Genomic DNA, 23,569 nt, shown 5'->3' with positions numbered 1-23,569 from the left:
AACATTTCACTGCAAATGAAGTACTTTTGAAGTGTGGTTCTTGCTGTAAAGTGGAGAAGAGGAGCAGCCAATTTTTACACTGCAAGGTTCCACAACTAAAACTGAGATAACCATCCAATCAATATATTTTTGTGGTGTTAGTTGAAGGATATTTATCAGAAAAAAAAATGCTGTTAAGATTACCAAAAGAACATTATCAAAATTGGAACATACCGAGCCTGACTGTGAGTTTCTGATCAAACAAAATTGGAATGAAAAGATTACTCTCAACTAATGCACAGAGTACAGTGTGCTAGAATATTATTGAATTTTTGTGACAGATTTTAATTAGTGCAACTCAATATCAGAAAAGGTAAGACCTGCTGATCTTCTTTCAGAGATTATTTATTCGTTGCATTTATGTAACTGAAAATTGTGCAACATTTACTTGAATATACCATTTGGAAATCCAGATGTTAAATGTTGGGTCTGTACCTGATTGATTGATTGCCTTATATACATATACATGTACACACACACTTGAACATTTTCCTGGGGTTTACTGTTAATTTCAATCACGGTTTATAACTTCTGTTAAATTGACAACAGAAGAATTGGAAGTAATTTGGGACTTCATTTTCATTATTTTTCAGAGTATTTGGAGGTAGTGAATTATTCTTTGGAAAGTGTCAATACTCCATGTCCTCTGCTAGTGAAGGATGCCTCTGACACACTAATTGAATTACTGGCAAATGCTAGCACATATAAACAGATAACTCGAGATTTCCAGTAAGTATGGAGGATTTCAAAACTATACAGCTGTAAAGTGAAGCATTCTATGAAGTTACTTGGACTTATTTAAAAACAGGTTGCTATTTAAACGTTGCAAGCACAATAATCTGTACTGTAATATTGATTTACTATCAGGCTAACCCTGGTGAAAGGCAACACTGGGTGAAATCATTGGACACCAACAACTTCCAAGTTTAAAAGATAACTACTAGTGGAATTGGTCAGTTAGGCTACCCTGAATAGCATTAACATTTCCTTCATTTGGCATTCAGTTAGCTCTTAAATGACACTTTTGTCTTTACTAATCTGAAAATGGATATGACTTATAGTTGTGACCACCTGTCTAACCAATACAAATTAATTTTCTATACACATACAGAGATAGAAAGATACAAACACACAGACTTACAGGCACAAGCAAACACGCACATGACACGTACTTAAAAATAACTAGAATTCAGTGCAAAGTATTATTAAAACAGTAGTACTTGATGAAAAAACCTTCTCTTTTAAGGTGCCTCAGTTTAAAAGTGAACAGAACATCAAGTAAAACATTATCTATAAAATTTCAGTTTGGCCACTATTGGTGGTTTAGGCACAATTTGAATTCATCTGTTTTTGAGAACTATTCTTTTTGAGTTTCTGCTTAAACTTAGCTACATCACCAAAGTTCAAACTTATCTTGAACCAGAACAGTTAGGGAACATTTTTAAAATTGCTTTAAAACGTATTTCTTAATATAATTATTGTTTGAGTTATGTGAAGCCGAAAATGGGTTTAGCACAGAAAGAAAGTACTTTTAATCATTTGGCTGGATTTTGTGCGTCATGTATTCCCTGACCCCAGTTAAAAAGAACTTGGTCAGCACCCTACCCACAAGAAATTGGCTCTCCTGTATTTTATATTTAGTGAGTTGATCCCCTCTGGGGAGAAAATCATGCCTTTAACCGTTGTCAACCAAACCAATTGGCTGGCATCTCTGTGGCACCAGCAATGGTGTGTTTGAGTGGTGGGCACTGTTGGGACTGCAGTTAGTCCCCGAAGAAGAACAAGTATTGCAGTCCAGATTAACATGCATTCTGGTGGATAAGCAGAACCTCAAGTAGTTGGGTGAGAGATGTGGAGGGCCAGGTTTGATTGGCTACTTGGGTGGGGTGGGGAAAGGAGTGAGATGGCAAAACAATGGAGAAATGAACGTCAGGCAATGTCCTCTATCGGGAACTGGAGAACCCTAAAAGAGTTCCCTGCCCTTGTCCCTTGCCCACATAGGCTAGACGAATAAGGAAAAGAAGGGAAGTGTCAGAAATGGATGATGTGAAAGTTATAGTGGGATAAAAATTGGAGGCAAAATGAATGAAGTTTTCAAGTTCCTGGTGGGAGCATGAAGCAGCTCTGAAGCAGTGGTCAACGTACTGAGAAAAGAGTTGTTGGAAGGGGCCAATGTCAAACTGAAACAAGAGTCGTTCCACATGCTCCCCAAAGAGGCAGGCAAAACTGGGACCCATGCTGGTGCCCATAGCCACTCCTTTGACTCGGCAGAAGTGAGATGAATTAAAGGAGAAATTGTTCAGTCAGAGAACAAGTTCGGCCAGGCAGAGGAGAGTGGGGGTGGATGGTGATTGCTTAGGCCTCTGGTCAAGGAAAAAGTCAAGAGCTGTCAGACCACTCTGGAAGGGAATGGAAGTATAGAGGGATTGGACATCCATGGTGTAAACAAGGCATTTGGGGCCAGGGAACTGGAAATTGTCAACATGCTGGAGGACAACAGACGAATTGCAGATGTAGATGCACAGAGTCTGGACAAGTGGAAAGAGGATAGAGCCAATGTAGGAGGAAATGTGCTCAGCAGAGCAGGAACAGGCTGATACAATGGGCCTATTGGGGCAGTTTGGTTTGTGGATTTTTGGAAGGAGGTAGAAGCAGGCTCTCTGGTGGTAGTGGTGTGTGGGGGGGGTGGTGGCGCAAGATCTCTGGAGGTAATGAGGTTGGTGACAGTCCTGCTGACAAAGGCTTTGTGTTCAGATGTGGGGTCATGGTCCAGGGGATGTTTGGAAGAAGTGTCCAAGAGTTAATACTGAGCCTCCACTAGGTAAAGATCAGTGTGCCAGACTACAACATATTTGTTGGTGGGCTTGATCATACAGTTAGGATTGGACCTAAGAGAGCGATGTGCGACAATTTCAGAAGGGGACAGTTTGGAGCAGAGAAATTGAGATAGCAGATGTCACAGTTGGTAGTTTTTAATGAAGAGATCAAGGGCAGTTAAGAGGCTGGGGAATGGGTCCAGGTGGAGGATGAATTCTAGAGATGGTTAAAGGGATCAGTGAAACAAGAGGGAGTCCTGCCCGAAGAAGTGAGTGTGGAGGCGGAGGTGGTGGAAAAAAAGTTCAAAATCACGACGAGCCTGAAATTCATTAAGGTGGGAGCATAACGGTGTGAAGCTGAATCCTTTGCTGAGAAAAGTACATTCAGCCTAGGGAGGGGAATGTCAGGAGGTATGGTGAACACATGGCAAGGGCTGGGGTTTGGGGTGAGTGACCTCAGGGGGACAGAAAGTGATGTCATCTGAGGGCTGGGATGAGGTAGGTGCTAAGGGATGATCCACAGCGTGGATGTTGGAGTCAATACGATTGTGGTTAAATATAGTTCTGCTGCTGCCAGAGGGCCTCAGCTCAGTCTTGAGTTGCTTGATCTGTTTGAAGTCTGTCCCATCTAGCACAGTGAACCCTATCCTCAATGTGAGAAAGGGACTTCGACTCCATGAGTAATGTAAAGTGGTCACACATACTGATACTATCATAGAAGGATGCTTTTGCAGCAGGGAGATAGGTGTGGATAGGGTCAAATGAATGTTTCCTAGTAGCTCTGTTCTTTGGGACTTGGACAGCTCACATAGTAGTGGTGCTACTAAGCCACTCATGGTGATGGGCATTGAAGTCCCCCCAACCAGAGTAAATTGTGTGCTCTTAACACCCTCTTTGTTTTGTCTATGTGGTATTCAACATGGAGGATTACTGCTTCATCAGATGGGAGAAAGGGGGACCTAGCTGATAATCAACAGGAATGGTTGTGGTGCTTCCTGGGATATTTTAAGGTATGACTCTATGACTCTATGGCTCTTGCCTGACTAGTCTGTGGGACAGCTCTGCCAATTTTGGCACAAACATTCAGATGTTGGTGAAGAGGGCTTTGCACAGGTGACAGAGCTATATTTGTTGTTGTTGTTGCTGGTATCTGAGTCGTCACCTGATGGTCTGTTTTTCATCCCCTCGTTTAATACGCGTGAGTGGTTGCTAGGGCCGTTTCAGAAGGCAGTTAAGAGCCAAACACATTGCTTTGGGTCTGGCTTTACATGTATGCCAGGTAAAGACGGCAGATTTCTTTACCTAAAGGATATTAGTAAACCAGAGTGTTTTTCACAACAATCGACAATAACCATTAGGCTAACATCTTAATACCGGATTCCACTGAATTTAAATTTCACCATCTGCTATGATTTAAGCCCATATCCCTGGGACATTACCCTCTGGTTCTGAATAATCAATCCACTGACACTGCTACTTTGTCACCACTTTCTACTGATTTCTGTCCTGTTAACTTCTGGAAAGTATATTCACATGGACATCAATTAAGTAAATAGAAACATAGGGTCATACAGTCAGACAGCATGGAAATAGAACCTTTGGTCCAACTCGTCTGTGCCAGCCAAATATTTTGAATTAATCTAGTCCCATTTGCCAGCATTTGGTCCATATCCTTCTAAACACTTCCTACCCATGTTCCTTTTAAATCTTATAATTTCACCAGCCTCACCGCTTCCTCTGGCAGCTCATTCCATACATGCACCACCCTCTGCATGAAAAGGTTGCCCCTCACTTCCCTTTTACATCATTCCCCTCCCAACTTAAACCTTTGCCCTCTAGTTTTGGACTCACCCACACTGGAAAAAGACCTTGTCTATTTACCCTATTCATACCCCTCATGATTTTATAAACCTCTATAGTCACTCCTCAGCCTCCAATGCTCCAGGGAAAATATCCCCAGTCTATTCAGCCACTCCCTATAGCTCAACTGCAGCCGCCTACCCCCCCCCCCCCCCCCGCCCCCTGCCCCCCTCCATCTCAACCCAACAATATCCTTGTAAATCTTTTCTGAATCCTTTCCAGTTTAACAGTATCTTTCCTACGGCAGGGAGACCAGAATTGAATGCAGTATTCCAAAAGTTGCCAAAGCAATGTCCTGTACAGTTGCAACATGACATCCCAACTCCTACACTCAATGCGCTGAACAATAAAGGGAAGCTTACCAAACACTTTCCTCACTATCCAGTCCACCTTTGACTCCACTTTCAAGGAATTATGAATCTGCACCCCATGATCAGCCTCAACTCAGATGCGGCACGGTGGCTCAGTGGTTAGCACTGCAGCCTCACAGCGCCAGAGACCCGGGTTTGATTCCAGCCTTGGGCGACTGTCTGTTTGGACTTTGCACATTCTCCCCATGTCTGTGTGGGTTTCATCCGGGTGCTCCAGTTTCCTCCCACAGTCCGAAGATGTGCAGGCTAGGTGGATTGGCAGTGCTAAATTGCCTGTAGTGTTCAAGGGTGTGTGGGTTATAGGGGGATGGGTCTGGGTGGGATGCTGCAAAGGACGTTGTGGACTTGTTGGGCCGAAGGGCCTGTTTTCACACTGTAGGGAATCTAATCTAATCTAATCTTAGGTCTCAAACTACCTACACTCTCCACAGAATTTCCTGTACACCTGAGAGTTTGAATGTGCTGCTAGTGATGCTGAATCTCAGGAAATTCTGACTCTCTATGTCAATACCTACAATTCCAGGTGCAAAGAGCCAGAGGATTGTCAATCCCCATGCCTGAAATATTCCAGATATTCAAACTACATTTACATCCACATTTGTATTGTGTTTCAGTCAAGTGATTTTTTCTGATGCTCCATTTGAGGGCAGTGTTCCTTCATTAACACCTCTTACATGATCACATTTTGGACATAAATTCTTCATTTTATCTTTAAGTAATGTTTATTTTATGTTGGGGTACCTAATCTTGTCTTTTCTCTTTTAATGATTTTGCTTATAAGAGTAACAACCTATTAATGTCCCCATTAAGTGTTCAATGGTGACACATACAGATCTGTTAGGATTGACAGCCCAGTTTTTTTTCCTACTTTGCTGTCAAAATACTTATATCCACCGTGGATTTTTGGAGTTACTTTAGACATTAAACAGAAGCTGATCCAGAACAACCTTATAAACATAGTGGCTACAAGAGTATATCTGCAGCTAGGAAATCTGCAACGAGTAACTCACCTCCTGTCTTCCAAGTACCTATCCACCATCTACAAGTTAGAAGTCAGGAGTGTGATGAAATAGTCTCCACTCACATGGATGATACAGCTCCAACAACACTCAAGGAAATTGATACCTTTCAGGACAATGCAACCCACTTGATCAGCACTCCATCCACTGCCTTCAACATTCACTCCGTTCACTGCCAACATACATCAGCGGCGGTATGAACACCTCAACAACATGCACTACACAGACTTGCCAAGGCTCCATTGACCATACCTACCAGCAACATTTCCACTACAATCTAAAAGGACAAGGGCAACAAATGCAAGGGAATACCACCATCTTCAAATACCACCCCAAATCACACACCATCCTGACTTCAAGCTACCTTACAATTCCGTCACGATGGCTATGCCAAAATCCTAAAATTCCCTTCCTAACAGCCCTGTGGGTGCTCCTATAGCAGTTCAAGAAGGCAGCTCACTTACATGGCCCCCTTGCCACTTTGCACCCTGGCAGCCTACTTAAGTGGTATCATATCCTCTGTCCCCACCTGGCACTCTATCCTTCCTGCACCTAGCACAACACTTACCTAATGTACTCAGAGACAAAAAAAAACCTGCAGATGCTGGAATCCAAGGTAGACAAACGGGAAGCTGGAATAACACAGCAGGCCAGGCAGCATCTGGAAGAAAGGAGCAGTCAATGTTTCAGGTATTACACTTCTTCAGGAATTTGAATTAATTTCTGAAGAAGGATCCCGAGGTGAAACGTCAACTTTCCTGCTCCTCTGATGCTGCCTGGCCTGCTGTGTTCCTGCAGCTCCATACTGAGTTATCTCTGACTCCAGCATCTGCCGTTCTTCCTATCCCTGAGTGAGTTATACCCAAAACGTTGACTGTTGCCTTCCTCTGGATGCTGCCTGGCGTGCTGTGTTCCTGCAGCCTCCTGTTTGTCTACCTTACATGTTTGTTGTTTGACAGCAGCTGCCAAAATGTGATTATGGACCTTTACATTGTAGAATAGAACAGATGACTGTTGTGTAAAGAGGACTTGATTTGTCTTCGCCTTTTTGTTGTTCACTATAATCAAACTGTCCGAATGGAATTATAACTCCACATTTCCAAAGAGGCCCTGTTCATTGGACATTGTAATTGTTGATTTAGGAATTTATTATAGAAAAATCAACAGGAATTCAGCATATAAGTAAAATTTCAACAGCAGATAGGCATAGAGGTACTCACGTCAAAAACAGCTGACCAATTAATGACTACTTAGAGCTTTAAGTCAAACTGTTAACTTCCAAACTCCCACTGTGATAGTGATAGGTTGTGGAAGCAGTCCATTAGCCAAGCTGCACTAATCCTATACTGATAGCCATCAGGCTTTTGCTGCAAACATTTATTGAAATTACAAGCACTTTTCATTCAACTACAGATTGCATTTTCTTACCATTTAAAGAGCAGGAGATTTCAATACTTGACAGCTTGACAGTTCCACAAATATTATCCATGTTTTTATGCGGATTCATGTCCACTCTTAACAATCCCAAATGAGTGCATGGATAGTTCCCAAAGGGTATCTGACCTCTCCCAAATGAGTATCCAGACTCCTCACAAACGACACTTTGCCTCTGAAACAACTCTAGTTGGTTTTGATTGTTTCCTCAAATGTTTAAAGCATACAAATCATATTTTGAAAATCTAAAAACTGCTTCTGATTAAAAACAGCAACACTTTTAAGTGTTACAGACATATAGGAACTGCCGATACAGGAGAATCTGAGATAACACGGTGTGAAGCTGGATGAACACAGCAGGCCAAGCAGCATTAGAGGAGCAGGAAAGTTTTGATATTTTGGGTCGAGACCCTTCTTCAGAAATGGGGGAGGGGAAGGGGATTCTGAAATAAATAGGGAGACGGGGGAGGCAGATAGAAGATGGATAAAGGAGAAGATAGGGTGAGAGGAGACAGACAGGTCAAAGAGGTGGGGTTAGAGCCAGTGAAGGTGATGTATGTAGGGAGTTATGGGGGGGATAGGTCAGTCCAGAGAGGACGGACAGGTCAAGGGGACAGGATGAAGTTAGTGGGTGCGAGATGGGAGTGGGGCTTGACGTGGGAGGAATGGTTAGGGAGGCGGGGACTAGCTGGGCTGGTTTTGGGATGTGTTCATGGGATGGGAGATTTTGAAGCTTGTGAGTCCACATTGATACCCTTGGACTGCAGGGTTCCCAAGCGAAATATGAGATGCTGTTCCTGCATCTGTCAGGTGGCGTCATTGTGGCAATGCAGGAGGACCAGAATGGACATGTCGTCTGAAGAGTTCTCGGGGAGTTGAAATGGGAGGTATAGTTGCTTGTTGCAAACTGAGCGTAGGTGTTCCGCAAAGTGGCCCCAAAGCCTCTGCTTGGTTTCCCTGATGTAGAGGAGGCCACAGCAGGTACAGTGGACACAGTATATCACATTAACATATGTGCAGGTGAACATCTGTTTGATGTGAAAAGTCTTCCTAGGGCCTGGGATGTGGTTGAGGGAGGAAGTATAGGGGCAGTTGTAGCACTTGCTACGGTTGCAGGGAAAAGTGCTGGGGGTGGTGGAGTTGGAAGGGAGTGTGGAGAGGACAAGGGAGTCACAGAGAGAGTAGTCCCTCCGGAAAGCACAAAAGGGTGGGGAGGGAAAAATATCTTTGGTGGTGGGGTCGGACTGCAGATGGCAGAAATGTCGGAGGATGATGCGTTGGATTTGGAGGTTGGTGGGGTGTTACGTGAGGATGAGGGGGATTCCATTTTGGTTATTATTGCAGATAGGGGGTGTGGGGGATGAGTTGCGGGAAATGTGGAAGACATGGTCGAGGGCATTTTCAATCACTGTGGAGGGGATGTTGCGGCTCTTGAAAAAAGAGGACATCTGGGATGTTTGTGAGTGGAACTCATGTCAGGAGCAGATGTGGTGAAGGTGAAGGAATTGGGAATAGGGGATGGCCTTTTTACAGAAAGGTGGGTGAGAGGAGGAATATTCTAGGTAGTTGTAGGTGTTGGTAGACTTAAAATGGATATCGGTTTCCAGGTGGATGCCAGAGATGGAGACAGAGAGGCCCAGGAAGGAGAGGGTGGTGTCAGAGATGGTCCAGGTAAACTTAAGGTTGGGGTGGAAGATGCTGCTCCTTCTGTGAAGTGTGCATGTTTGAACTTCCTGCCCCATTGCTCTTCCCCAAGTAAAATAGCAGGTGCTAGACTTGGAGGTTTGTCATCCATACACTGGGTTCCACTGCTATATTGTCTAAGGTACAGTGCCCTTCTGCACTGTCATCGCCTGTTCGCACTATGTGCTCGTCAGATGGGATGGTGCTGGCAAATCAGCATGCTGTTCAACAGTACAGATTTTTTTCACCTAGACACCTCTGTACATGCTCCAATATTGATACAATAATTCAGCCGCAGGCCTCTATAATAACGGCTGCAACAAATCCTTTAAAATGAATTTTTACTTCTCACTCACTTTTTCTTTAAATCGACGTGACTATTCTTTCACAGGGTGAGGCATTCGTTAGCAAAACCAGCACATGCAGCTCATCTCTAATTGCTCTTAAACAAAGTGGCTTACTAAACCATTTCAAATGACCCTTAAGACCATAAAACCATAAGACATAGGAGTGGAAGGAAGGCCATTCGACCCATCAAGTCCACTCCGCCATTTAAATCATGGCTGATGGGCATTTCAACTCCACTTCCCGGCACTCTCCCTGTAGCCCTTGATTCCTTCTGAGATCAAGAATTTGTCGATCTCTGCCTTGAAGGCATCTAACTTAAGAATCAACCAGATGCATTGCCCTTAACAGGCTTTGCAAGTAAATTAATCAATCGGAAAAACATGGGTGATTTACTAGTGGTGGTTAATAGACGAAAAAAAATTGAGTCATTTGGTGATGGAAAAAAATCAGTTTTGTGTAAGAGCACTTCAAAATATAAAAAGAGGGAAAAATAATCAACCAGATTGCTGCATAGATCTGGAGTTACATGTAGGTCAGACCAGGTAAGGACTGCAGATTTACTTCCATAAAGTACATAAATGAACCAAATAGATGTTTACAACAATTGATGGTTTTATGGTCACTACTATGGAGAAGAATTCCAAACATGTTAATTGAACTGAAATCCCACTAAACTCCACAGCATTAGCTGGGCTTCTGGAGTATTAGCCCAGTGATACTACCACAAACCATATCTTCCTGACTTCCAGCAACAGTTGTAAATGTGCCTTTTATTTCCTCAAACCTGCATCTTCATTTTCTATGTTCATGACTAGACTTGCATCAATAGCCACGTTTTGCTTTGGTTGAGTTTTCTTCTCAACGACTTTGGTTCATCTGTTATCTCTGACAGCTTAGTCCTTTAACATTGGGATTAGGCTACTTAGCATCCTGTTTTTTCTGTCAAACCCAATTGATCACTTCAAATATACTTAATATTTGTATTAGTATTGTGTTATATTCATTGACTTTGCTCAAGTATAAAAAGTTTGCAAAAGCACATTTTAATGAAAGTTGGCAGATATTTACCAAAATAGCACAAAGTAATCTTAGCATATAAAATGTTTAACGATTTATCAAGTAGGGCTAACTTATATAAATTACCAATACTCTGCTTTCTTAGAATTTGAATATACATTTCTTTAAAACCATAAACTATTTATCCTCTCAGCTTATGTGACAAGCTTAAAATAAAATCTGAAATGGATTCTGGTTATTTATTGGAGACATTGGCTGGAAATTTCATGGATGTAGTCCAATACAATAAGGACAACAGAGCTTTTGAGGTAAGCTCTACAATAAACATGGGGTATTTATTTGTACTAGTTTGTATACATAAGGAGTGTAAGATTTTCTGAAATGTAAATGACTGTGTATCTGGCCAGAAGATCAGATTGGCTTGCATCAAAACTAGCAGCATTTACATATCACTGACTTTTCTAAATCCACCTATATTCTTTTTCAAATGTAATGGTTTCATTTTTTAAAAATGGTAAAAATTATACAATAAGCCATTATCTTATCTCCATAAGTCCTAAACTAATTTAATGATTGTCATTCGTGGTGTTACTCTCTGTAATATTTTAGTCTGAATCTCTTGCTCTTTTTGCTAAATGTGAATTCAGTTCAGTTTTTTTTTGAAGGGATTCTTGTAACAATGCCTAGCAAGTTTTCTTGTTGAATCTTAACAAACTCATCTTGTTAAGAGCGTACCTTGCCCCTTTGGCATCCCTCACATCTAATTCTATCCTGATCTTATATTAACAATCACCTTAGTATATGTATTCACTGTCTCTCAAACTCCTTTTTATACTGATATAAGTATGTATAAAAACTGGACTAATTTTGTCGATTGCTGATTTTTTATTAAAGTGTATGTTTACTGTTTAAAATGCAAATTTAACCAATGACATATAGACTCATTCTTTAATTCTAATTTTCCATTTTCAATAAAAGCTTGTGTGAACTGAGCTTAGAAGATACCTTATTGGATAAGACCGAGTGGCACTGAGTTTATTTGAGGGTATTTTGCCATTGGGCCTCGTAAGTTGACTTGCTTTACTCGACTGAACCTGCCACATCAATTACCTACCATGCTGTGTGGTGTCTCTCACATTCAATTCCAGTCCCATCTTACTACACGCTGTTGCCTGAATAACTTGCCACTCAGTGGTGTCTTTTGAAAGATTTTCAGCACCCCTTGCATCTGTACCATTTTTGGAAGGCTGCTGTGAACCAGCGGGAGTACTCTCAATCTGAAGATGTCCTGCTCATCTGTGGGCAAAGCATGAACATTTCAGAGAAGTGAGAGATGACACTGTGACCTGAAAGTCCTGCTGGATGTGGTGGTGCAGAGGAGAGGAGAGGCATCCTCTTCTTGGAGGATTGGCACAGGAGGCTACATATAAGACCCTTGTAGCCCGGTCTGAGGTCACCACCAAGGTACATGAAGTTTCCATGGTGTAATGGAATGCCAGCAGTGCTGTAAGAAATTCAGTGATCTTCTCCATTCTACCAGGGTGAGGAATCCCTCACCACATTTTGTCCACCTTCCCCTTCCCCTTCACTGTTGTACTATGTTACTGTGTGCTTGCACAGAGGCAACAGTCCTCAGTCCCTAACACTAAAATGCCAAAGCTCATTGCGTTGGTATTGGCTACCAGTGTGTGTTCTGGTTTCCTTCTCCAGTTTTTCTATTGTCGAACCTGTTTCATGAATTTTATAAGTTGGCAGTTTCAGTGTTAATGAGGTGAGTTGTGGCATCAAAAAGGTGTTTAACAAGCATTAATCCTCAACAATTGGCATCTTGCCAATCTCGCCAATCTCATCACACTGCATGAGAGAAGCATAAATGATGGAGGTAGACAATCTGAACATCAAGATGGGCCTCACCACACATCTCAGTGTAGCTCACTGAATAAGATTCTGCTCTAAGTGGTGAGATTGTAGCAAGTTCAGTTTGCACATTCTAACCATGTGGTTTGACACAGGCTAAATAATTCCCTGTGGTGAAGACATGACGTATGCTAGAAATTATTACAAGATTCATTTATTGCATTTGAAGATTGGTCTTTATAGAACTACTGAAAAAAATCAACCAAGTTTCTAAAATAAGGCACCTGAGAAGAAAACTTATAATCTTAAACAACAGTATTGTCTGTTCATAATTGGATCACTTAACTCTTAAAAACCAATTTGGTGTTTTGTAACAGTGGTGTGAACCTGACCGATCTCTTACAAATATATCCAATTAGACTGACCTTAGTTTTAGAGTAGGCATCTGCTGGCCTAGATATACAAGGAGAGATAAGTGGTAATTCGTGATTAAGTTACTGTTGTCCCATTGTGTGCAGTTACTATGATGTTCAGTTCCTAGATACCACAAATTCAATATTTTGATCTTTGGGTGGTATTTGATTAGCTGCAACTTTCCAAACGATTGCAGTCGCGTGTGTTGTACTGTCATTTTGGTTAACAAGGCAGCCACAGGAGCAGAGTCAGCATTGTGTGGCTGTGGATGCTAAAGAAGTGAAGTAAAAGGACAGCCATCAGTGTGGTCACCTGGCAATGATCATTGAAAAAAGTGAATGTTCAAAGTGATGAATCAAAGGTAATTTTGAAAATTGTCAGTTATTTGCTCTTATTGGCTCATTGGGTTTCAGACTGAATAATCCATTAACACTTTTTAGCATTTAAAAAAATCATTAGATGTGGCCATTATGGCTGGACCAGCAATTATTGCTTATTGCTAATTGCCCTTATAGACTAGATTAGGCTAGATTATATTCCCGACAGTGTGGAAACAGGCCCTTTGGCCCAACAAGTCCACACCGCCCCTTGAAGCATCCCACCCCAACCCGTCCCCCTATAACCCACACACCCTTGAACACTACGGGCAATTTAGCATGGCCAATCCACCTAGTCTGCACATCTTTGGACTGTGGGAGGAAACCGGAGTACCCAAAGGAAACCCACGGAGACACAGGGAGATACACCCATAATGCTGTTAGGAAGTACGTTTCAGAATTTTGATCCTCTAACAGTGAAGGAACAGTGATATAATTTGAAGTTAGAATGGTGCATGACTTGAAGGGGAATTTGTAGGTGGTGGTGTTCCCATGTGTCTACAGCTCTTGTCCTTCTAGATGGTAGTGGCCAAAGGTTTGGAAGATGCTGTCTAAGGGGCCTTGGTCAGTTGTTGCAACGCATGTCACTGTGTCGGTGAAGGTACTGAATGCTGATTGCCACTCCACTTAATACAATCATGAGTGTCACTTTTTCATGCTTATATTGAGGTGAATATCCTTTTTATCAAATCAAGCCATAAATAGTAACTAATGGCTGTCCCTCAGATACAGCAAGGTCAAGAGTATTGTCAATAATCATTTCCAATGAAGTAAAGTCAAAGCCCAAGGATATGCTGTCCGTTCCAGTCTATTTTTGTTCTTCACATTCACCAGACGCTATGAATGCTTTTTCAGGAACTCTTGTGAATGAATGCTCACAATCCTCCTGTCTTTGTGCACCGTTTTGCTCAGCTAGAACAAAAGCAGGATTTGTGGCAACTTGGTGAAATATTTTGAGGCCGTGCATTAAGGAAATAATGTGAACCAGTCAGAAACTTACGATGTGCTCATGACAAACAAAAATCTACATATAATGTAATTGATTATAGTAATGTATATAGTGTAAATAAACAGTTACAATTACACTACATGCCTATATCAAGACGTTTTGTAATTGCAGACAAGGATTACCAACAAATCAACACCAAGGGATCTGGACAAAGCAAACCATAGATAAAAGGCAAAGCAGAACATGAAGCAGAAGTTCTATCCAAAATAACCCCCATCCTACGCCGTGCATGCAAATATCAATCAATGTCATGTGAACAGTAGCAGAGATGAGAGCAAATGAAGGGATAGTATAGAGAACTACAATGAGTTTAGCACAGAAACAGCCTATTTGGCCCAATTGGATCCTGCCAGTATTTATGCTTCATTTGACTACATTGGCATGTACCTCTCTTCTTCCCTCTGCAATATGCTTATCAGCCTCACCTTAAATATATCTATACTTTTTTTCTTTAACTATGTCATATGATAGCAAATTCTCTGGATAATGATATTGCTCCTGAATTCTTTAAAACAATGACTAATAAATCTGATTTGTTTTGCCCATAATTTTAAACACCCCACAAGTGGAAACATTTTTTTACATCCACCTTCTACCCGTCAAGTATCTCCACTATTCAGCCTTCTCTTTGCTAAAGAATATCTTGAAGAAGGGAAGGGAATAAAATAGTCAATTGTCTTCTTTTAATTTTTCATGGATTTTCCTTTCAGTGTCTACAATAATTTATTTTTATATTTTACAAACAGGACCCAAAGGGTGTTAACATTACTATTGACGTGCTCTGTACTATAATGGAGGATTCATCACTGGGTATACCTTATGAGAGATATGCGAAGGTGTCACATCTCCTACTGAAGACATATGAAGAGAAGTGTTTAGATGCAAGTTACAGCAAGTTTGTATCTGATATGTTGAACACCTCCTGGGCTGCACCAGCAGCAGATGGAAGTAGGGAAGCAATCAGTACTTAAAAACTGCTTTTATCAAGATCTGTTTTATTGTGTTTCAGAATTCAAAAGTAGTGGAGGAATGGAACTTATTAAAAAAAATTATTTGGTCCAATATTAATTGAGATACTGTAGAAACTTTCAAATTATTGAACCCATCTAATGGTGAACAACTTTTCATGAGAGACAACATTCTGATTTTTCCTTCCTTATGCAGCCAAAGAGAAAAGTTAGAAATTTAAAAGAACATAAGAAGTTGCATTTTTATTAACATGAAGTGAGAAGGCTATTAGTTACTTCTGTGTCAGTATTTTGTACACTGATTTAGTGAACTACCCGCCAATGATTCTGCTTGCACAAATAGATAATGTCTCCCCACACACTTAATATAACAAAGTTGATAAACTTCTATCCATCAGAAAGTGATCTTATTTGAGAAAATCTGTTTGCAGTCATATATGTTACCAAATTGTGCAGTGACTTGAAGGGCATAAGTATAAACATTGAGGGCAATTTCCACGAAAAGACTCTTCTGGGTTAGAGTAAGGTTTTGGTTTTAGATAGGAGATAAAAGTCTGAAAAGTTCAATGATCGTAAATCTTGGCATTAATGATGTTAATCTTCAGACCCTAGAGTATGATTTGTTCCTCAGTACAGTGATCTTTGTGTCCACTATGTGCTGCCTCACCCGTACTTTGTAAAATCCAGGTTAGCAGAAGAGCCTGTAGATTTATGCAATTGTGTGTGAACAAGATGGCTGCAGTCCCAAATCTTGGAGACTTATTTCATTATATTATGTTATATTATATTACATTATATTTCATCTGCTATATTTTGTCACTCACTTGATCTGTCTATCTACTCTTGCATCCTTGTCTTCAGAGCACATTTAGCTACATTCTATGTGACATCCGCAGATTTGAACTTGTTTTTTGCCTCCCTTCCTTGTTGAATTGAGGACTCCAGCTTGCTATGTTCCAGTCTAATGGAATCTTTCTAGAATTGAATGTACTTTGGAAAATCAACACCAAAGCATCCATTACCTCATTAATCACCTCTTTTAAAACTCTAGGATGAAGTCCATCAGGTTCCTGACACTTGCAGCTCCACTAGTTTGTTCAGTACTACTTCACTGGTGATTATAATTTCACTGAGTTCCTCTCTTTCTTCAACCTCCTGATTCACTACTGTCATTGGGATGTTATTGGGCTGTACCATAACTGACCTACATACCTCACCCTTGTGTCTGAAAGATTGGTGAGCTGCATAGAACCTGTTGGCAATCCAGGCTGTAGTCCATGGGCCATATATTGAACAACCCTGATCTATTTACCACCATAGGAATTGTGCCAGTTGAGCCACAATGCTTTAAAGATGTATCAAAAGACACAAAGCAGGAAATACTTTGACAGTTCCACATCATGATTTATAACTTTTGAATCAAGTTGGAATTATTGCACTCCTGAAGTCAGGGGAATTGGCAGCTCTAGTTCCTCCCATATCTATAGGATGAGGGCATGGATTCTTGACGTGAGCAACAGCCCAAGAGCTTTGAACACCTCAACTGATTACATTACACTGGTCACCTCATCAGAGATTTTTTTTTTAGTGATAGTAAGAACTGCCAATGCTGGAGTCAGAGATATTACAGTGTGAAGCTATAGGAGCACAGTAGGCCAGGCAGCATCAGAGGAGCAGGAAAGTTGATGTTTCAGGTCTTCTTCAGAAAAGGGTCTCGACCCAAAACGTCAACATTCCTGCTTCTCTGATGCTGTCTGGCCCGCTGTGCTCCTCCGGCTCCATGCTGTGTTACGTATTTTTTTTGTTTTTCATCTCATCGACAGTAATAAACACCCGAACAGGAGAAACTTTTTGACAGCAAAATAACAGTGCTAGGTGAGAAAAGAATGAAATTACTTTAGCCACATGGTGCATATAGTGGCCATATATTACATTACACATTATATAATTGTATAGTACAGCGTTGCATTGATGATTTACTGGTTGATTGTGGAATGTTCTTTAAAGTACAAAGCCTGGTAATTCATAGGTTCAGTCTTTTTCATCCACCATTCTACATTTTTGTCATTTTTGGTTTTGCCTTGAAATATTTTATTTGATTTGGTTTTATTGAAATACATCAAGATTACCATTTTGATTGTGTTCTTGATGTGGGATCAGAAAGTTTATTTTAAAATGTGAATTACTGAGAGTGCAAATATGCTATGACATTTTAAATTTAAATGTTGTGGGTTGTGTGGCATGTGATGTAGGTGAATGCATTTCTCAAATCTGAAGTATGCTAGATTAATGACTATTCCTATTGAATATTTATTTCTCATTGAATGCAAATTAATAGTCACAGATCTCTTTGAAATTATATCATCATTTCTCATTATTTATTTGAAACAGTAAGAAGAGCCTTTTCTAAATTATCAATTTAAAGTAATAAATGACTTTAAGATCTTTAAAATAATATTTTAAACTAAAACCCCTCTTTTTCATTCGGCTTTTGTGAAGTTAGTGCCCATCTATGTGACAACACAATAAAATCAGCAGTGCAGTGCTTAATTAATTTTCAAAGCATATTTTATATGCTTCTGTTAAAGCAAACAATTCCTGAGTTACTTGATTAATTTTTAAATGAATTTTAAACAGGAGTGTCTGACCAGTTTAAGAATTTGCATGATTTAAATTATGCTAATTTTTCAGAACTGTTGCATTGTGATGTGCGTCCGAAATGTAGCCAGGCTCTTTGTTTTTTTAAAAAGCCTGCACTTTTATTCTCACATTCATATTTACATATCAATATGACAAAGTCTTTGAAGAGAGTGTGAAGCTAGAACATAGCTAAACTGCAAATAGAGCCTGTTTTTCTTTCCTCCTTTTTGTACCTAAAACTTTCTCCCTTTTCTTTCCTGAAGGTGATATTCATTCTGAGCTTAGTTTCTTGGCCATTAGACATCTGCGTGGTTATTCTGTGTGCAAGTCTAGACAGTTCATTTGGGGAGCCTGTTCAGCTTTGGGAGTAATTGTTTATATCGATACTGTCCTGACAAAAATGTTGACAGATGTAAGTTTCACGGACAATTCTGGTCAGAAGAAGGAAACATTTTCCCCCTTTTGCTAGGTGACCGGCACCGAGATCAATTGTAGCATCTGAGCCAAACGCACATTGCTGGAGATATTCAGGACTAGCAAGATCTGTACAGAGAGAAACAGAGGTAATGTTTCAAATCCAGTATGGTTCTTGTTCATCTTCTGAAGAGTCACACTGGATTTGAAACATTAGCTCTATTTCTCCCACAACAGAAGCTACCAGTCCTGCTGAGTTTTATTTCTGGAGTGCAGGTTCATAGCTTCTTGAAAGTAGAGTCGCAGGTAGACAGGGTAGTGAAGGTGGTGTTCGGTATGCTTCCCTTTATTGGTCGGTGCATTGACTATGAGTTGGGAGGCCTTGCTGCAGCTGTACAGGACATTGGTTAGGCCACTTTTGTAATATTGTGTTTAATTCGGGTCTCCTTCCTATACAAATGATATTGTTAAACTTGAAAGGGTTCAGAAAAGATTTACAAGGATGTTACCAGGGTTGGAGGGTTTCATTTATGGGGAGAGGTTGATTAGGCTGGGGCTATTTTCTTTGGACTGTTGGAGGATGAGGGGTGACCTTATAGAAGTTTATCAAATTGATAGAGTGAACAGTCAAGGTTTTTTTTCCCAAGGTTGAAGAGTCCAAAGCTAGCGGTCATATATTTAAGTGAGAGGGATAATATTTAGAGGGGAAAGATTTAAAATGAATCTAAGGGGCAACATTTTCACGCAGAGGGTGGTGAGTGTATGGAATGAAATGCCAGAGGAAGAGGTGGAGGCTGGGACAATTACATTTAAAAGGCATCTGGATAGGAATATGAATAGGAAAGGTTTAGAGGGATATGGGCCAATTGCTGGCAAATAGAACCAGATGAAATTAGGATAGCTGATCGGCATGGATGAGTTGGACCGAAGGGTAGTTTCCAAGTTGTACATCTCAATGATTCTATGACTCTGTGTTTGGTTCAGGTTTCCAGCATCCATGTTATTTTGCTTTTATAATTTGAACTGCTGTGCAGTTGGCTTGCCACAGACTTGGAGAAAAACCTGAGATATCTGGTTTAGTATTACCACCAGTTTGTGTATTTACTGACTAAACCACAGGAGAAGTGTAGACAAATGTACTTTTATGTATTTGTACATTCCAATCGCATTTTTTCCATTCCAGGCAGGCAGTGGGCCTATCAGTCATGTACAGAATTTGGCTATTATCAGTCAACTGAATCATCAATGCAGCCTTTTTCTGGCTTTCCTCTCAGGTAAATTCATTTCTTGGTAATTTGTTGCTCAGAGTTTGTTTCAATTGATAACCTCCTGTCTAATGAGGAACATCAGCATGATAATCCTGAGCTAAAGTACATTTAAAATATGACAAGGTCCACAGAAGTGTAAGAATCACTTGTAAAATCTGACTTTCTTTGTGACAAATTTACAAAGCAGTAGCAGCAAATCATATTGCATCAGCAATAATAATCTTCACACTTCTCAAGTAAAGTAACAAGCCATAATCACCTTCAAAAACATCCCCTGTGCATGGCACAACTGGAGAAGAAATAACCAAACTCTAAATGTGAAACAATTCATTTACTCTACAAGAAGTTGCATGCATAAGCATAGCTTTACTAAGGAGTGTATGTCTTCAAGCCAGCAGAGAAACTTCGAGCTATGACAATATTGTTTTATTCATTCAAGGAATATGGGTGCACTGGCTAAGGCTCCATTTATTGCCCACCCCTAATTGTTCTGGAAAAGGTGGTGGTGAGCTGCCTTCTTGAACCATCTAGTGTAGTTACATCCACAATAGTTTTAAGGATTGAGTTCTAGTCTTCTAGGACTCGGTGAAAATGGAAGATTCTGATATAGTTCCAAGTCAGGAGAGTGGCATTGAAGTGAACTTGCTGATGGTGCAGTTCCCATGCATTTGCACAATTCTAGATGGTAGTGGCCATGGCTTTTGAAGGTGTTGTCTATTCAGCCTTGCTGAGTTGTTGCAGTGCTTCTTGTAGATTGCACATACTGCTGTCTCTGTCACCAGTGGTGGAGGAACTGTATCAGCATCATCACCTTTTATGGTCTAAGGAAAAATCAATTAACAAAGAACTCAAAAGTAAAGCATAAATATTGCTGAAAAGTCAAAGGAAATTTGCAGCCATAAATTGAATACTCAAAACAAAATTGTGTCAACAAAAATTGTGTGCTCCTAAGATGCTGCTCGGCCAGCTGTGTTCATCCAGCTCCACACTTTGTTATCTTGGATTCTCCAGCATCTGCAGTTCCCATTATCTCTGATCAATAAAAATTGTTGCAGCTAAGATGACAATGGCATTGTACATACCATGCTGAAAGAAAGAGTAGGCAAGGGATTCTATAGTTCAGACAATCCTAATTCTCCTTGATCTTGCATTTAAAAACAAGATTAGCACATAAAACCTGGGTACAGCATATATCATGAGCTGGATCTTGAGACTAAGGAAATCACTCCATACGAGAAGACGACAATTACAATATTTTGAATGAAGAATTTGGGTGGTATGTGGCTTCAGAAACTGGGAGAGAGACAACACTGAATTTTTGTTTTCTTTGTGTCATATTATTGATAAGCTTGACTGTTTGCACAGTATATTGCACTAATGTATCATAGACAGTGTACAGCTAAGTCAGCACATTGCAGTATTTGAGCAGATGTGTGTTTATGTAAAGGTAGCGTCTATTCCCTTCACAGTCAAAGATTCATGAACTACGCCTGAAGAGTACTACAATTCTGTGTACAAACCATCATCATCACCATCACTTGGAACAAGCATCAGCACAATTATACGCATTTTGGAAAAATGACAAAGAAGCACATGTGAGATACCAACAATGTGAAGGTAATTGTGGCACTGGTTACTGATGGGCCAACTGGTGCACCGCTGTGATCCAGCTTACTAGATTGGTACGCATGCATGAATACACATTTATATGGATACACATCTTTTTTGGGCTGGCTTTCAAAAAAAAGCTGTTCTAACATCAATGTTATATCGAGGAGTCATTTGCCTCTTTACAAATGGATTTTTAAAGCATAATGGATTGTCTGAAGGAGCCGACATCAATATATGCATAGCCATTTCCCAGGAGGAAGTCATGGAGCAAGAATTATAGAGTATTTTGGTGCTGACAACAAGGAAACACCATTGGCATCAGCCATAGGAACTCCATTTTTTAAGCACATAGAAAGGTATCATTTGAATTACACTTTATAATAGAAATTATTAGTGGCTGAAAATAACTTGGAGAATGGTTGGCGACAACCACAAGAGAATCAAAAAAACTCAATTTTCTACGTACTAGTACAGCAATGAAGAAATGATCTGGTTTCTTGATATTTCTTTAAATTGATTTGTGGCATGTGGGCATCACTGGCTGGCCAGCATTATTGCCCATTCCTATTTGCCTTTGAGATGGAGGTGGTGAACTGCCTTCTGAAACTGCTGCAGTTCATGTGCTGTACGCAGGCCCACAATGCTATATAAGAGGGAATTCCAGGATTGTGACTCAGCGACAATGAAGGAGCGGTGATATATTTACATGCCAGAGTGGATGGATTACTTCAGAAGTTCGCAAATATATATCTGGAATATCTTTAGTGGCCTTTATACATCTCTGATTATTAGCAATAACATGAATTCAGGTCAATACCTGCTCCTCAACCACCATGGCTAAAACTGATTAGGTCATTTATCTCACTGCTGTTAGTTGAGTTTGCTCTACACAAACTGCTGTCACGTTCTTAAATTGCACCAGTGACAGTACCTCAAAAGCACGTCATTGACTGTAAAACACATTGAGGCATCCTGAGATTATGAAAAGCACTACATAAATGCAATTCATCCTTTAGAATCTCTCTTCATCTCATTGATATCAGAAAAGTTGTGTTGAAGCCGCGGGTAAATGCATATTGAGCACAGTAGACTAAATGCATTCAGACTGCAACAGCTGAGGAAATTATATCCAAACACATTTTAGAGAAGGAATAAGGCTATCAATGAAGCTGTAGAGTCCTGGGTCTCTGGTGCAGACCCCGAGTGCAGGGGGTGGAATGGAGGGGAGACATCACCTTTACACTGGTAGCCAGGAGGCTCTCCAGGGGAAATGATTTGGGAGCAGCTCACCATGGAGGGCAATTCAAGCAATCCTACCCTGATGACCCGGTGCAATGTTGCAACATTTCCTATGGCCTCACACATGTAATTAACATCAGTGAAAGTATCTTGTGCCATCTCCCAGCCAGCACACCACCAACCTCACGCACAGCTCAATGCACCACATCCCAGCATCACTTACCAACCATACACAAGATTCAGACCCGCCATTCTGCCATCAGATACTTACCAGTGCTGCCAGACTCTCACCTGTGCTTCTCAGATTCCACATGCTGCCAGCTATTCAACCCTGATGCATACATCTTAGAAATATTGTGCAATGCTCTCACTGATTCTCTTCCCTCATCCTTGCAAGGCTAAGTCATACAAGCGGAGGAAGCACTGAAGAACTAAGGGCAGATTAAAATGCCAGCATCTTCTGAGTCCTTGGAGGAGATGGTGCTATGAATTATTAGGCCAGCAAAAGAGGCCCTTGCAAATGACACAATCAAGATGATGACATTTGCCAGCCTTAATGATGCTTCTCAAACCCCACTTCACATTGCTCTCACTTTGATGATTCATGAATCAATCATAAAAGCCTGTATCACCCAATAACTATCCAATAGTTTGTCATGGTGACTCAAATGCATTTAACATAATAGTCTGCTGCAGAATGAACGCATTGACCTGCGTGATTCTCCATGTATGTTCACACATCAGTTGGACATCCAGGGAGTGGAATCCCATTCTGTTCTGGTACATCTTGAAGTTGACATTGAGTCAATGAAACTCCGTTTTATGGAAATGCAGTCCAGTATGGCAAGCTACACACACTCTCCACTTGCTTCTCTGTGGCAAGGAAATGTGAGTGTAGTCAGCTCTCTTGGAATACAGAGCATTATATGACAGTGATCAGGAAAATCAAAGTTGTTGCAAATATCGCCAGCTGTGGCCTGCAAGGAGCCTGATGTCTAAAGGTTCATGGCCCTAGGTCATACCCAGAGGCTTGGTAATACCATCTTCCCTTGCTGTGTGAATGTAGCTGTGATTGCTGCAGGCAGTAAATTTCCCAGTAAGGAAATCCTTATTGAAGCAAGAACATCTGACTCAGTGTTCCTTGCTAAGGTCTTAATAAGATAAATGTTCCCAGAACACACTGTA

General features: G+C 40.7%; 1 protein-coding gene across 1 annotated transcript in view; it reads left to right on the top strand.

Moving 5' to 3' along the window:
* The window catches only part of prss16 (serine protease 16), a 43,895-nt gene that overhangs the window by 12,903 nt on the left and 7,423 nt on the right, over nucleotides 1–23,569 (top strand). The window contains exons 4-7 of the mRNA XM_048542393.1: nucleotides 633–768; nucleotides 10,781–10,895; nucleotides 14,991–15,192; nucleotides 19,450–19,540. Of these exons, the coding sequence (XP_048398350.1) occupies nucleotides 633–768; nucleotides 10,781–10,895; nucleotides 14,991–15,192; nucleotides 19,450–19,540 (544 nt within the window). The remainder of the gene's footprint in view (nucleotides 1–632; nucleotides 769–10,780; nucleotides 10,896–14,990; nucleotides 15,193–19,449; nucleotides 19,541–23,569) is intronic.

Source organism: Stegostoma tigrinum, chromosome 14 (assembly GCF_030684315.1).
Source record: "Stegostoma tigrinum isolate sSteTig4 chromosome 14, sSteTig4.hap1, whole genome shotgun sequence".
NCBI lineage: Eukaryota > Metazoa > Chordata > Chondrichthyes > Orectolobiformes > Stegostomatidae > Stegostoma > Stegostoma tigrinum.
Note: the sequence above shows the minus strand (reverse complement) of the source record. Positions and strands in the feature narration are given on the sequence as shown.